The sequence below is a fragment of the Protomyctophum parallelum genome, assembly GCF_964188405.1.
Source record: "Protomyctophum parallelum genome assembly, chromosome: 10".
In the NCBI taxonomy this organism is placed as follows: Eukaryota; Metazoa; Chordata; class Actinopteri; order Myctophiformes; family Myctophidae; genus Protomyctophum; species Protomyctophum parallelum.
This window is the reverse complement of record NC_139704.1, coordinates 15421172-15437115: the sequence shown is the minus strand read 5'-3', so window position 1 is coordinate 15437115 and position 15944 is coordinate 15421172. Positions and strand designations below refer to the sequence as shown.

Genomic DNA, 15944 nt, shown 5'->3' with positions numbered 1-15944 from the left:
TAAAAGTCAAGGGTGGGACTGTTGTTTGGAAGTGATAAACATGCTGTAAATATGTATCACCTGTTAATATGTACATTGATTGGGGATTTGGCTTTGGAAAAACATTTATCTTACAATATCTTATAAATAGGTTTGAAAGGGTAAAATAGGTATTTTTAAATGTAAAATGATGTAGGTAAGAATGGTCCTATCCAAAAAAATAAGCACAGATTTGAACTCCTGGTAGAAAAACACATAAAATAGACACCCCCCTTGTTAAGATATCCTTAAAATTATTTTTAGCACCGTTTATGCCCTGCCCTAGTCTGGGATCCTTCAGGGTCCATGAGGAAGGGGTAAATGTTGTCCGATTGAGGAAAAAATTCACCAGGAGGGTTTTCTCAACTAGTGTAACCAATTCAGGGGGTTGGAGCTTAGACTTTCAAAACTTTGCGTTTTAAGAAACACCCTAATAGGCACTACTGTTTAACCTGGCAAATAGTTCCAATCCTTGATTGTTGTTGTATTTGGTAAATATTTTACTTTTAGTAAACATGCAAGGCAGTGTTTACCATGATTGTACAACAGCTAAGACGGTCGGCCCTACAAACAAATCCCTGAGGATCATTAAAAGTAAAGACCCCACCAACACCCACAAAAGACTGTGGTGTTCTCTCCTCTAAAGTCCAAAAGGGTGCAGTGATACAAGATCCCCTTAGAGCACACTAGCAGGCTGAGGAAGAGGTTTTTCTTCCCACAGGCCATCAGACAGTCCAATAACCCTCTGTACTTTGCACTTATGTTTACAAGGTTGAAGCTTCCGAGAATACATTTTTCACATGTATGTACCTAACCAAAACCCAAGTACTCCAGTAACCCAAGTTACAATAAGTGAATCGGAAGTACTCTGTGTCTTAGCTGTTCCACAGTAAACCACTGCCTCGTGTGGCTTATTGCTTTGGGGTGCACACGCTTATCCGACACGCCAAAAGACCGACATGCGGAAATCACCTGTCGCTCCCAACATGCGTTGGTCCGACATGCGTTGCGACGTGCTTGTGCTTAGGGTTAGAGGTAGGGTGTCAGTCTAATGACTGTCGAACTGTTAGTATGTCGAAACTAAAGCCTGTACCCCCATCGCTTTAGTGACCAGGGTCCCCCAATAGGAATCTTTTCTATTAATGTCTGATAATTGTAATAAAAGAAACCTACTGGATAGAACGGTATAAATGGCTGTGGCAATCTCAACAACACGCTTGTAGAGCGGCTATTTTCAAAGGTTAAATAGGGCTGAAGAGGTTCATGTATGTTTTGTAATTATAATTCAAATCTACAAATCAACTACTAACTAATGTTAATTGTTGTGGAGTAAAAGTACAACATTTGCCTCTCATGATTTAGATTGCGAGTTAACGTTTTGCGATTTTCGGTGTCGTCGGCTAAACAGGGGGGGAACATTTTCGATGACGTATCACTGTTGCGCAACATCGAGGATGCACAACAGGCTTTCCCAGGCTGTAGAGCGATGCGATCGGTATTCATATCAATAAACTTCGTCTTTTGGACAAAGAACTTCGTCCTGGGCATTCTAGGTGTTTAACATTGAGAGACTGGAGTTTCTTCCAGTGGTGAAATGTCCCTTTAAGGGTATTGTGGGAGCACTGAGCAGTGTGTTCATAGTAACTAAGCCAAAAGGTTTTAATAATGGACAAGCAAGCAGGTTGAGTTACATCTGCCATGTTGTGAAAAGCACCTGTCATGCATCTGGTAATGCTGCATTAACAAACTGTCAATCTGGTATGAAAAAAAAGAGAAACTAACCAGGTGCTCAATGGAGGTAGCAGGATGTGATAATGATAAAAAGGTGCTCACACGGATCAAAAAACGTTGGCAACTACCAACATGTTTCAACCTAACAGGTCTTCATCAGGGCCCTGATAAAGACCTGTCAAAACATGTTGGCAGTTGCCTTTTAATTTAATAAAGGCGTTCGTTCCTCATTTTTAAACGTTGTGTTCCCGGATCCTCCTCTTTTTATCATGTCAATCTGGTATCTCTTATTTTGGGAATGTCATTATAGGCAATTTTTTTAATTTTATTTTTTTAAAGCAGTTAAAACTCAATGTCTGCCAAGGACTTAATTTAATTAACTTCTTTTTTATCAACTCCCCCAGCGCCAACAACGCCATTAACACCTTTTTAAAACGTGTATAACGTTGGGCAAAACAATAAAATAAATAAAAATAAAAATTTATAGAAACTGGCAGTCAGGGCCTTTTTGCGCCCCTAGTGGCGATGGAAGAGTTAAGAGAGGAGGCACAGCCCATTTCTCATGTCAAATGTTTTCAGATACATATTCTTAGTGTACCGTTTACATTTAAAACACAAAAAATTGAAATGCATCATCCGGCTGTCACCTTGGATTAGATTCAGAACAGGGTAGCAGCCAAACGGTAGTGTCTCCGTAATGCTAATCAGCTGCGTTTAATTGAGATATCATGTGACTATAAATTTCATGTTGTCATATTTAGTATTATTTGATAAAAAAAGGTCATGGTATACTTGCGATAATCAAAATATACCATGAACTAAAGTGAATTGTTGCTTAAATATAGTAGAGTGCTGCTGAGGCAGCATGCAGGGCAGTTTCTGTACTGACCCATCATGCACATGCAGGGATATGAAGATTGTGACATTTCAGAGGTGAAACGAGGCACGAATTTCCATTTAGCGCTACAGAATGATTACATGATTGACAGTTGTTATTTAAACATGGCAGGCTTTCCGGGTGTTGAATTTGCATGGTAAATTTCTTTCACCACCATGTACACAGTGGTACACTGACTCCATTGAAAAACTCAAGGATGGGATGGGACATTTAAACGGTTAACCAGTTTATAATAATAATGAAGCTTGTGTTTTATGTGAAGCACTTTGAATGTTTAAATGTGCTAAACAAATAATCTTGCCTTGCCCTTTAGGCCTGCTTACATGTAGGGCAGACAAGCAGCTGAAGGCAGGGTAAACACCAGTGACTCACCATGTTCAGCAGCTCTGGCCCCTTGACAGAGATGAAGTTTAGGCCTGACTCATTTGCCACTGCCTGCCATAAGAGACACCAAAACAACAGCATGGAACAGGGTTACTGACAATTCAAAACAGTCACACTGCACTATATATATATATATATATATATATATACTAGAATTTCGCGGCCGCTTTGCGGCCGCTCATCCCAGAGTTACCTGGCGGGTGGTGTCGAGTTTTGGTGTTTGGCGCGATAGGAGGAGATTAGGGATGCGCCGATCCGATACTCGTATCGGAGATCGGCGCCGATCCAGGCTAAAATTCTAGATCGGGTATCGGTGGCAAATGGGCCGATCCATTATCCGATCCGATCCGATAATTATGTGTAATTACAGTATGAAAACAACTCTACCTCCTCTGTGACACAGCAGTGTAGTATTGACAGTATAACATGTGGAATGCAGCCAGGCTAGCCTGCTCACACATTAACCTGGTCCAATTGTTATTATATACAGTTATTTAATAAATAATTCAGTGCATTTATATCTGTGTTTGTTACATTTTGTTTTACAAAGTTGGGAAAGTAATGTTTAAGTCAAGCCTTGATATTGCCTTACACAAAATAATGATTCCAGACTCCATACAGTGAGGCATACAGCTTAATAGGTTATTACGTTTCTTTGTGGGGGGTATCGGTTCGGTACTCTGTATCGGCAGATACTGGACCCCCATGTATCGAAATCGGTATCGAATGCCAAAAAGCCGGATCGGTGCATCCCTAGAGGAGATAGCGTTGCAACACTGCGAAGGTAAGTGTGTGACGCATAGTGTGACGTCACTGCCGTGTGGGTGTAGTGTGTAAGATGGTGTTGTGGGTGTTGCAATAGCGACGTAGCTGTTGTGGCTTTGGGTTTCTTGCCATGTGTTGGGTACAACTTCTCCAATATAGAATAGATATATATATATAAAGAAATTGTGAAAAGATACAAGTACATATTAGTACATTTTGTTTTGCATTACTATTGTTTAAAAACATTTTAAAAAAACATCCCCCAAATCAAAGAAATTACATAATACATTTAAGGTTAATTTGTATTGGGGTGGAGAGGGGGGCGGGGCGGGGGTCCCCAGACAAAAACATTGAGAACTTCTGCCCTAGAGCAGGGGTTCTCAACCCGTGGGTCGCGGAAATGGAAATGAAGAGTTTACATAGTACATGCATAAACTTTCCTTAATGATTATATGTGGTTTCTCTTTTAAAGATGTGCCAACATTTTTGCATTTTTCCAGTTTTCCATGCGTCTATTAGGTGACAGTACTTCATTAGACATCCTGGAGTAGTTTTTATGTGCAATGATGTATTCCCTTTGTATTTAGGGTTTCCTCCTGGAGGCTGAACCCTTGACAGTCAAACGTGATAAGATCTGATGATCATGTTTTAGGGTGGAAAGAAATCATGGCACTTATTTTTGCAGTCAGTTTGTATTGGGGGTGGTGGATGGGGGGGCGGAACCCCTGCCCTAGAGGGTGTTTGCGCACCGCAAGGGGTGCACGCACCACAGTTCCGATACAGGGTGGGTGGTGTATTTTTGCAGAGAGTGCAGGGTGGGTGTAGGATAGAGGTAGAGAACCTCGGAAAAGGTACCTTGGCCAGCAGGGTTTTCCCACAGCCTGGTGGTCCGGCGAGCAGCACGCCAGCTGGAGCGTTGAGGCCCAGGGCTTTGAACTGCTCTGGGGAACGCACTGGAGCCTGGAGGACACATAGGAAGACACACAGAGCTGCTTCAGTTCTGCTCGTACAATCACACTATTCATGTTTGCAATCAGCAGGGTAGGGCCTGTGATGACTGCTTGGTCACAGATTACCATAACTCAATTTACACGGATTATGTTTTTATTGTTTATGAACAAGGAGGTAGAGAATGATCTCTTGCATCAACAATGTTTCGTTCGTATTGCTATTCTAGAACACTGATTAGATGACTGTATTCCACATTCTCCATCATGAACAGGGTCAAATAGCCCTTGCCACAAACACCTATTGTATGGTGGTAGTTATTTATTTAACACCAGCGGTATCAGCAGGAAGGTCGGCTTTAACTGAGACTGGAAGAATAACCAGGGTCAGTGGGTTTTTCCTTTACCATTTCCTCATTGCCATTTGCTCTTGTGAAAATGTCCTGCCTTGATGAGAGTTGCCTGAGGCAGTGTATGTTTGTTTCCCCCAGAGAGACGGGAGACTGGATTAAAACTTGGTCATCAATTCACGACTCACAAGGAGCATGCGGTCTGTGCACAACAAGCTGAGTCACGAGATTAATATTCAGAGATGCTGTTAAAACTACATCTTAGTCAAAACACTGTCCACTATCATTACATTAGTCACCAGCAAACTATGTGTGGAGGAATACAGAATATGAAGGACATGATGGTTGTTGTTATGAAGGTTGTGTTGTGTGTTCCATTCACACACACACACACACACACACACACACACACACACACACACACACACACACACACACACACACACACACACACACACACACACACACACACACACACACACACACACACACACACACACACACACACACACACGAACTAATTTGCAGCTTATAATAATATGTAAAGGCAGTGGTGGTTGAAAAAAAGTAAAATCTCGTGCCCGAAAAGGGTGTCCACTCAACCTTGCTTTACATAATGAGGCTGGTAACAGCTTCAGAGTACTGCTATGTTGCATGTTATACAAATACAATCCCAGCCAAAGACACAGATCCTGTCGTGTGTAATAATGCCTTATTTTAAATGTGACTGCTGTTTTGACTACCGTCTTGGCTGTTTTGGTATAATTTATAAAGCTGACAATATCTTCTTAAAACTTTATGTTGGGAGTTGGAACCATAAAATGCATCACTGACTATATCTGAGACAAATGCAGGTAATGTATGAATTAATAACGGGATGGGAGTGGATTTACTGAATATCTGAGACAAATGCTGGTATGAGTCAATGACACGAGAACTGAGGATGGAGTGGATTTACTGAATTTGTGTAACAAGATTAAGTTTACAATGGTCATCATACCAATATAGCCATAGTCAGCTCCTCACGGATGTCCTGCAAGGCTCCTACATCATCCCAGGTGACATCGGGTACAGTTGCAAAGCCCTCCCGCTTGGCTGAGGGCTGGACACTGGCCAGGGAGCCTTGGAAGTCTGTCATGAGGATAGACAAGCCTGCTAGCTGTTCCTGAGACACAGATTCTGTGCTCTTCAGCAACTGTAACAGGCGCGCCAGCTCCCCCTGCTGATCAAAGCAGATGACATGAACCAAAGCATTGGAAATAAAAATCAGATATAAAAGGCAGGGCAGTCAGTTGCGGTTTACTTTAGGGGCAACTACCAGAGACAGCTTAGCTCCATTTTTAAAATGTGCCTAATTTTGAGGAAAAAGGAGAAAGAAATGCATTCACAAACAAAGACAGCAATGCAAAATCAATGCCGTTGTGTGACTCAGTTGTCAGATTAAACACCTGTTCAGGCTCTGGTGTCTGGGGAACGAGCTCCAGCTCTTGTTTCACAGGAGCCGTGCAAAGAGGTCCACTCGCTGACAGATCCGTTGTAGAGCAAGGGCTTTGGATTTGCACTTGGCTTTGATTCTCCAGCAGAACCCTGTTGACCGCACACATGGCAGCCTCTCGGCACAGTGCCATGAGGTCAGCGCCCACATAGCCAGGGGTGAGCCGTGCCAGCTGCTGATAGTCAAAGTCCTCTGGTAGCTTCAGCTTCCGACACAGGGTCTTCAGGATCCTGTAGGAAACAGAAAATAGTCTGTTTCAAAATGAGCACTAAGAGATGATCAAGACATGTCACTGAACGAATTAGCTCCCCTTCCTCCAGGTGCATGGCCAAGGCAAAGCAGATAATGAAAGACATTAAACATCCCAGCAACAATATGTTGCTTTGCTTTGATTTAGTATTTAGTAGTAAATATATATATACAGTATACTAAAGACTAGGCGGCGATCTGAGCACTCAAAATGTTTTGTAGGATGAAAAAGATGTACTTTATTTATAAAAGTTAAAAGAAGCCGACATGTTTCGACTAACAGTCTTCATCAGGGCAAGTGTGAAGAAAATCAAGCAAACACAGGTCCTTTATACTGAGACAGGCAGGTCAGACAATCAGCATTAGTGTGAGAACACACCCAGAGCTACACTCTCACACTATGTGTTCTCACACTAATGCTGATTGTCTGACCTGCCTGTCTCAGTATAAAGGACCTGCATTTGCTTGATCTTCTTGCCCTGATGACTCTGTTAAGAGTCGAAACATGTCGGCTTCTTTTTTATCCACCCTCTCCTCATTTTTTAACCTTTTGAGTGCTCGGATCGCCGCCTTGTCTTTAGTATTCCAGTCCCACTGATCTTTGAAGCACCAGATCTTACATTATTATATTTTTTGCATCTCCATCGAGCACCTGGTTGATTTTCTTTTTGTCGCTTTGCATATATACAGTATATTTGAACCATATGGATATATAAAATTTAGAATATATATCATTTTAAATACTGTATGCAGTAACACTTAAAGGGCCTGTTCACCCCGTTTGCAACCAGATCTTATTTTAATGATGTTTTGGAGGCCATAGAGTGCAAATTTAAAATTGTGCTACCGTTCGTTATCTACTATGAAATACTATTAACATTGAGTGACTGGAGTTTCTTCCAGTGGTGAAATGTCCCTTTAATTGAAAGACAGCAGACGTCTCTCTGTCTAATATATGAAATAAGTGTACTAATGTGTATTAATTAAAAACAATTTGTTTGCTATAGATAGGATATTTAGCAACGCTAGTTTTATAGTATAATTATATGGCAAATGGCCCTGGGACAGACTGCCGACATGAAATGGATATCAAGGTTTGTGAGTTCGCAGTGTGGGTCAGGTACATCATGTTCAACTCCGAAGGTTACAGTCTCTTGGTGGTGAGGTGCCAAATAGATACACACTGGGTCATGGCTTGATATGGAAAATGTCATCTCTACAGCAGGAAGGACTCTGAGGACATCAGTTATGTTTGTTGTGTTGTTATCGGCAGTGCCTCTAACCCAATGTGCTTTACACAGGTCTTGGGGACAGGGAAGGAGGGGTGTATAGGAGGGGGTTTGGGGAATGAGGACTAGTTAGAATGGAGTAGGTGAATTTCATGCCAGCATCATTCACCAACCAACCATTTGTTCCATCTGGACTGTTATTAAGTGCTCTCTTATCATAGTCTGGGGCAAACCTTAGATTTGGTCATCACAAAGGCTCTCAATATTTCCAAAGGTTGTTATGATTGACCTTGAATGATCATTTGTTTTATATCATACACTATATGACCAAAGGTAAGTGGATTTGTGTTTCTATTAATTAAGAGACCTTTGTTCCAGCAAAACATTTTTGACATGAAGTGCCATGTTTTAATTTTGTCAGTGTGCCATATCAATTTAATCAATTTACTTTAGTTATGGCACCACATCAAAATGTAATATTTCCTTCCGATTTTGATTTGCCATAAACCTCTCACACTCTTATGCCAGTGTTCACCCTCCCCACGCCAATATTGGCACCTGTGCCTGCCTAAGGTTGATGACCCCTGTTCTAGACCAGGGCACACTTTTCATAGCCAATAAATCCCAGGGCACACCTAGATATACGAGGGGTTGTGTGTGTGTGTGTGTGTGTGTGTGTGTGTGTGTATACACACACACACACACACACACACACACACACACAGCTCCATTTCACTGAATTAGAATATTTTGTAAAAGTTTATTTTCTTCTGTAATAAAATTCAAAAAGTGAAACTTTCATATATTCGAAGGAGAGTATTGTATTGTATTATTGCAGATAGAAGTTAGTACGTAACCAGGGCTCCAGCGTGCGACTTAATAGGTCGCATATGATACTTAATTTCTTAATGTGAGAGTTAAAATTTAACGAGGTCGCACAGGTGCGACTTGCTGGAAGGATGAGTGGAGGGAAAAAGAAACATCCCGCAGTGCTTGCCCGTTCCATTGATAAAAATGGACGCCCAGTGTTCAAAGAACGATCGTTCACGAAAACCCACCAATAAGCCCTTCAGACATGGATGGTCAGAGCGGCGCGATTACATACAAAGTCAATGCAAAGACGAGAATTGCGCAAACGGGCGCAGCGCGACCTGCCGCGGTACAAACTGGACGAATTAATCTTTCTCAGCTGTACAATTTCACTGGAGCGCAGCGCGCATATCTAACTGCATGATGATCAGTCATGATCTACACAGACAGCCGACTCCCGACCATAGACTGTAAGCTCCCGACCCAAACAATGAGTGAGGAGGTAAACTTGTTGTTTGATTAAACATATAATGTGCCACGAAAAATAGCTTCCAAAGCTTGTTATGTTTGCATCGAGGAGGTAGCCTGTGTCCATACATGATGATCGGCCAACAAAAGACATTAATCTCCCTCCCAGTGAGTGAAGAGCACTGATGCCCAATTTATTCTTCGCCGTACAAAGTGTGTGCTGAAAATGGCTGATCTACAAGCTCACAACGCGTCGCGAGCTTGTAGATCATCTATTTTCAGCATGCAGAGATATGCAGGCTCCGAGAGCATTCAGAAACTTCTGCCTTCACAATAAAAGTATGCAGCTTTCACAACTTGGCCAACTTGGCCCATGAAGACAAGGAAAAGGATTAAGAATTCGGTGGCATTTCACATTGCAAAAGATTTTTTCCAAAATGTAAAAATATGAGGAATTAATTTGGATAATGGTAATGGGATATTGTACAAATTGTCACTTTATTAATCCCAAAGGTTTGGACTGCATTTCATTTTCAACACAAAACCTTAAACTGACTTTCTGTATGTGGAATATAAATATTGCCTTTATTGACTGAGTGACTTTGTGTTGGGTTCAAACCATCTACAGTGTTTTGAAGTATAACCAGGTAGGTTGCTGTTTTTTACACAGTGACCTTTGTAGGGGGTTTTATGATTCAAACCTTTAATGGTGGAAACCACTACAAAAATAAATGGCGCCCTATGTGGGGGAATGATAAGATCATGTATTAATACCACGCTATACAAAGAAAAAAATGGTGCTACCTAATTTCTGGTGGCGCTACCAAATGAAAAGGTAGGTGGCACCAGTGCTACCTGTGAAAAGGTTAGTCTGGAGCCCTGTACGTAACTCATATACCTGTCGCTTAGAGGAGTCCCCTTTAGGTTAAAGTCCCATGTGTTGCTTGAGTATAAAATACTCTTTCGCAATACAATATTGGATTCTCCTTGTTATGCTACAAAATGGTTTATGGTAAGCACTAAGCACTTTGAATTTCAATTAATTTGATGATGAAACATTCTATAAATATTTACTTGATCTAATATTTCTAAAGAAAGCGATTGGGAAAACTCAAGGCTTACTAGGGCTCAAGACAGAGACAGGGATGGAAAACTACAGTTGTGGTTTTGCCAGTGTCCTAAGGAACAAACAATTGTACCCTAATGAAGCTTTTCTAACCAACCTGAGACGAGCTGCTTCATCAGGGATGCCCAGGCAGATCTCTCTGTCAAAGCGTCCGGCTCGTCTGAGTGCAGGATCCAGGGAATCAGGCCTGTTGGTGGCACCAATAACCAGAACCTGGGCTGTCACTGCCAGGGAGTTCAGATCTATAGCACACAATGGATAACGGCAAGATAGATGGAAATGGAAAATTTCACCAACAACATAAATATCTAGTCCAACAGAGAAAATGCATTCATTCATGCATTTACCTGCAATAATTAAATATCACTTTGCCATTTTCTGGATAAGACCCGTTTCTCCACCAGTGTGTGTATTAAGAGGAGATCACAATTTACTGGTTGGCAATCTTTGAACTAAAAAGTCATAGATGTATGGTATGCACCTACCATCCATGCAGGTGAGAAGCTGGGCAACAATCCTCCTTTCCATGTCTTTGGAGGCCACTTCTCGATTAGGGGTGATGGAGTCAATCTCATCAATGAACAGAATACATGGGGCATTTGTCTGCAAAGGGAATGAGTGAACAGGAGAACCACCACACACAACTCATGCTTTCACTGCTTAAACCATGTTATCTGTGTGATGAATCAGGATGAAAATAAAGACACTGACCACAGCCTGTTCAAACAGCTCTCGGAGCTTCTGCTCGGACTCCCCTGAGACCCCAGACACCATCTCCGGAGCAGACACCTTTAGCATGGGCAGCTCGAGCTCCTGTGAGGGACAATCACAATAATAAATGCACTACATTATTTGGACCACCATTAGATACCTCGTCATTGCTACACACCTTTCTGTGGTGAAAACTAGCACATGTGCCAACACACTGTAATACATCTGTGCAATGAGCAATGTAATTGTTATGTCCATATCAAATAAATAAACAAACAAATAAACATGTCATTTCAAGACATTGCAAATATCTTCCCGAGTTCAAAGATTTCACAGAAAACACATTTATCCACATTTATCCACTCCCTCAAAACCATACAGTAGATTGAAAGACAGTCAAGACAAACAAACAAAAACTCTAACTCTTAGCCATGAGACAGACCGCATGTATTATTTCTGTGCTTGGTTTTAAGGCCTCTGTAAATTGACCATTTTCAGAAAAGAAAAAAGATGCAATGAAAGAAAAAGAGCAAAAAGGAGCAGTGCTCTCACGGTGCAATGTGTACAGGCCCCAGGCATATCAGCATTGGTCCACTCCAAACAACACGTTTTCAAACATTGTTAATTCTTGACTGTACTGCGACCACGCTGTGTGGTGCTCCAACTCTCTGGTCACCACTCACCCCAGCCACAGCCTGGGCCATCAGGGTCTTGCCACAACCAGGGGGTCCATGGAGGAGGAATCCCCTGGGGGGTACCACTCCCAGCTGACTGTACACCTCTGGATGGCGCATGTGGATCAGCAGCTTACACAATTCCTGGACGGAGAATAATGTATGTAACACATGGCAGATAATGGTAAAACAAATTTTAAAAAGTGAATAAAACAAGAAATGATCACATAGTGATATTTGTCAGGTGAAAGAAGCGCTGTCTTCATATTTGTATGACTTATTTTAGTAATGTGTATGTTTGTGTGTCACAACCTCGCGCCTGTCGTTTGCGTTTGTTTCCGACATTCTGTGCGTGGTTCAATGACTGTTTTGTTGTGGCTTCCCTGCTGTCCAGCTCATAACATTAGCAGCCGACTGTTGTCGCTTCGAGGCTGCTGGTGGTAAAGCTTACTCGCAGTGGTGCGGAAATCAGCCCTTTTGCGGTGCGTGTGGCATAGCTTAGGAGGCAGGCAACCATACTACACCACTCCCATTAGCTTAAGACCAACACACACACCGTCTGTGAACGCCGCGCGTCAAAACAGCCACCTCCGTTATTTTCAATGAACCTATCCCACACCGGCGGCATCAGACACTCGCTCACGCCTTGCCTGACGCTCCGATGTGCCGCTGTTCTATCTTCCAGGCGTTGCCGCACGGCCTCCATTCGGGTATCCATGGGCGTGGCTGGCACGGCAGGTCTGTACTAACACGCCGCGTCCTGTGGGTGTTGCTGTGCGGCTATGATGCGCGGCAATACTGTGCCTCATCGCTGCGCACCCGCTTCACAAACGGTGTGTGTTAGGGTTTTAGGCAGAGGAGGCAGACGTAGTAGACTAGGCAGCCAAGCAGATCAGTTGAACTAGGTTGCGCAAAGTGGCGCAGTGGTCGCTTACATTTCATGAGTGTTGTTAGGTTAGGTTTCACCTGACAAAAAGTAGTCATCGTAGTTTACTGTCCGTTTTACTTAATCATGTAGGCCTACTACATGCATTTTAGTATATAAAAAGTATAAAATAGAGAGAACAACAATAGGCATTAACAGCTTACCGTCAATGTTGCATCATTGCCTCCCACATCTTCAAATTTGACGGTAGAGTATTGCAGTTCGGGTGATTTTGTTTTAGCTGACAAATAAAATAAATGAATACATTAACAACCCAATTAAATGACAAGCATTCATATATGGTATTCTATCCTTTTTGGTAATGTAGTTTGGGGGTACATTACCTTTTTTGTTCAAGATACTAGACTCAATGTCTCCATCAACACTCCCAATCTCTCTCCGCTTCTTGGACCTTTTGAGTTTCCCTTTGGTCTTTGTGCTCTGAGGCTCTAGCATAGAAACGTCTTCCTGTTCCTGCTGGTGAAAAAAAGGACATAAAAAAAGTGTACTACTATCACTAATGTCATCAAGACAAGTTTTCTGAAAAAGTTTTCTGCTAGCCTGCTACAGTGGTTCTGAAATGTTTTCATGTCAAGGACCCCCAAAATTATATGTATTTTCTCCTTTCTGTATCATGTGGCAGCGAAGTCTGACTTTTTTTTTTTTGGCTTTCTGCTTTTATTGATATTATCAAGTGAAGATAGACAGGAAAGAGGGAGAGAGAGAGAAGGGGAGAGACATGCTGCAAAGGTCGTCATGACGGGGACTCAAACACGCTGTCAGGCCAAAGCCTATATGTGGCTTGTGCCTGGACCACTTGGCCAGCGAGCACCTCAAGTCTATGGACAGAGATCCACATCTAGAATTATGCCACTGTGTTTAAATATAGACATTTATTATTGTTGGTTACAGGGGCATATGAGAAAGCCCAGGTGATCATGTTGTCTTTGTGGCAGCCATGTTTGACTGGCTGATTGCCTTCCAGAGCAAGGTAGCTGGTGACACTTTAGCTCACACCAAATGGTCAGCTATTGCTGCATCACTCCTAAGGCTGATAACAGTTATAAGCCCTCAGGCTGATAGCAGTTCTCACGCTCTCTGTGATTATCACTACCTTCACTCAGGGCGGATAAAGTGTGGGTAAGCAAATAAAGGCTGGGTATGCGATACAATCAGTTACCACTTGAGGTTCTCTCCATTTCACAAAACATGCTGGTGGTGAGAAAAACATAGGCCTACAGGTAGTTCTGCTCAGGTTCAGGACAGTGTAAATAAAATGTGCATTTCAACACCAATCAGAGACATGGATAGCTCCTAGTATCGAAAGTCTTCTGTAAATTCAAATGCCTTTCACAACATACAAAGATACAGTCAATAATACATTGAAAGAGTTGTTATTTGGCCAAGTAATAAGTATGCATACCAGTAGTCCTCCTCTGGCTAGTATACATACCTTTATTGCAGGACTGGCTGCATCCTCTTCACTCAGGTCGATGAGAATGTTCTGCTCAGGCCTTTTGTCAATGAACCAGCCCCCTGTGGAAACGTGTGTGCCAGCACTGGGATGTTGTGCTCGGGTGCGAGCCAGTGGGGTGGATACTGTGGCAGGGCTGCCCACGGCCGACTGCTCCCCTTTAGGAGATGAGGCGGCGCTGTCAGGGTTTCCCTTCCGGTACAGAGACACTAAGGAGTTGTTCATTTGGTTGCTGGGCTGTGGAAGAAAGGGAGTACACGTGACAATAAATCACACCCGTGTGAAGTGAGGGGCACTCTTATCATTATTCATCACCATCCATCATCTCACGAACATATGACATATACATTTTCCATTCATTGTCAATGGCATTTAATGTTTGTGTTGCCACAAATTTACGTCATATTTGGCAGACATTTTACCTAATTTCTCCTTTCATTGTCAATGGCAAATATTGAGACGTGTGGGGACAAAAGCTGTGTATAGGGGGCATAGTGACACGTTCGGTAGGATTTTGGCTTATTTGGGCACCATCTTTCCGCCTACATGTAGGCTAGTAGGATGCTAGGCTACTTGGCTGCCAGTCTGTAGTTCGTAAGTTTGCTTGTCAGTGACGCTGGTGTGTACAGTCACTGCAGTACACCATCTTCCATCTCTCTACTATCTTTGACATGTCACAACTCTTCTACTCTATGGCTCTGGATCGACGGTGGTATTATTATTATTCGCGAAAATGTTCGGGTGTTCTGATCTGATAGCCGCCTCCCCTCCCCTAACGTCAAAACAGTTCTCAATGTTTACATCTTATTTGACGAGAAGACATGTGGACATATCCTTACGGAACCAGGGAGAGGGGGAAAAACACCACGAGTGATGAGTGGTCAGTCAAACATGTGTTCTCTCTGCAGTAAATAAATAATATGTCTGTATGCGATCTGACCATTGTTATTTTGATTACACTGTCATGCTCGTTTGAGGACAGGTAGAGAGCAGAGCATACATGTGTTTGGGAATGTTGCTGATTTTGTCAGCTGACAGTGACACCCAAATCAAAGAAACCATACAGCATGTATTTAATTATTTGATATCTCCGACAGTCAACGCACTGCAAGGCTACAATGGAAGCATAATTCTGACGGCCCGCGGTGAAATGGACAAGTTAGAGTATAAAAACGGACAGGATCAAGGTTATGTTATTTTGTCATCTGACACCCAAACCATACAGTGTTAATTTAATTTTATATATACAAATGGTACTATAGCCTACTAGCCTATTAGTAGGCAGAAGAAACAACTGCTGACTATAACTTACCGGGTCTTCTACCACCTCGTAGCCGTCCGACGAGTCCTCCGAGATGCTGCTTCCCTCACTGTGATTGAGGTCATTGAGATCATTTATAATGAATAAAAAATATCATTGACAGAAAATATCGCATACCACGCACTTGTTATATTATTTATTATGGTTATAATCAAAGATAATAAGAACCAAAAGAGTTACTTACCCATTGTCATTGTGGTTCTGCTTGGCTCTCTTAGCCAAGTGCCTGCTCTCTAGATCATTGAGACCAGACTCATTCAGAATTGCTCCGTATGCTACGAGACAAATACAAAAGTGATAATAGTAATAGTTAATATTTTACAGTAGGAACAAACATGTTTTCCACCTGTTAACATGGGTGGGGTTATG

At 42.3% G+C, this 15944-nt stretch overlaps 1 protein-coding gene across 4 annotated transcripts in view; it reads right to left on the bottom strand.

The window, feature by feature from the left end:
* The window catches only part of nvl (nuclear VCP like), a 31487-nt gene that overhangs the window by 10525 nt on the left and 5018 nt on the right, over positions 1-15944 (bottom strand). For 2 of the 4 annotated variants that reach the window (XM_083775179.1, XM_083775176.1), the window contains 13 exons: positions 15760-15850; positions 15567-15624; positions 14234-14491; positions 13125-13257; positions 12945-13021; positions 11865-11999; positions 11182-11283; positions 10956-11073; positions 10568-10712; positions 6542-6818; positions 6094-6315; positions 4652-4756; positions 3020-3082 (listed from right to left, as the gene is read on the bottom strand). In XM_083775179.1, the coding sequence (XP_083631305.1) occupies positions 3020-3082; positions 4652-4756; positions 6094-6315; positions 6542-6818; positions 10568-10712; positions 10956-11073; positions 11182-11283; positions 11865-11999; positions 12945-13021; positions 13125-13257; positions 14234-14491; positions 15567-15624; positions 15760-15850 (1784 nt within the window). The remainder of the gene's footprint in view (positions 1-3019; positions 3083-4651; positions 4757-6093; positions 6316-6541; positions 6819-10567; positions 10713-10955; positions 11074-11181; positions 11284-11864; positions 12000-12944; positions 13022-13124; positions 13258-14233; positions 14492-15566; positions 15625-15759; positions 15851-15944) is intronic. The other 2 variants (XM_083775178.1, XM_083775177.1) reach the window with 2 other exon arrangements.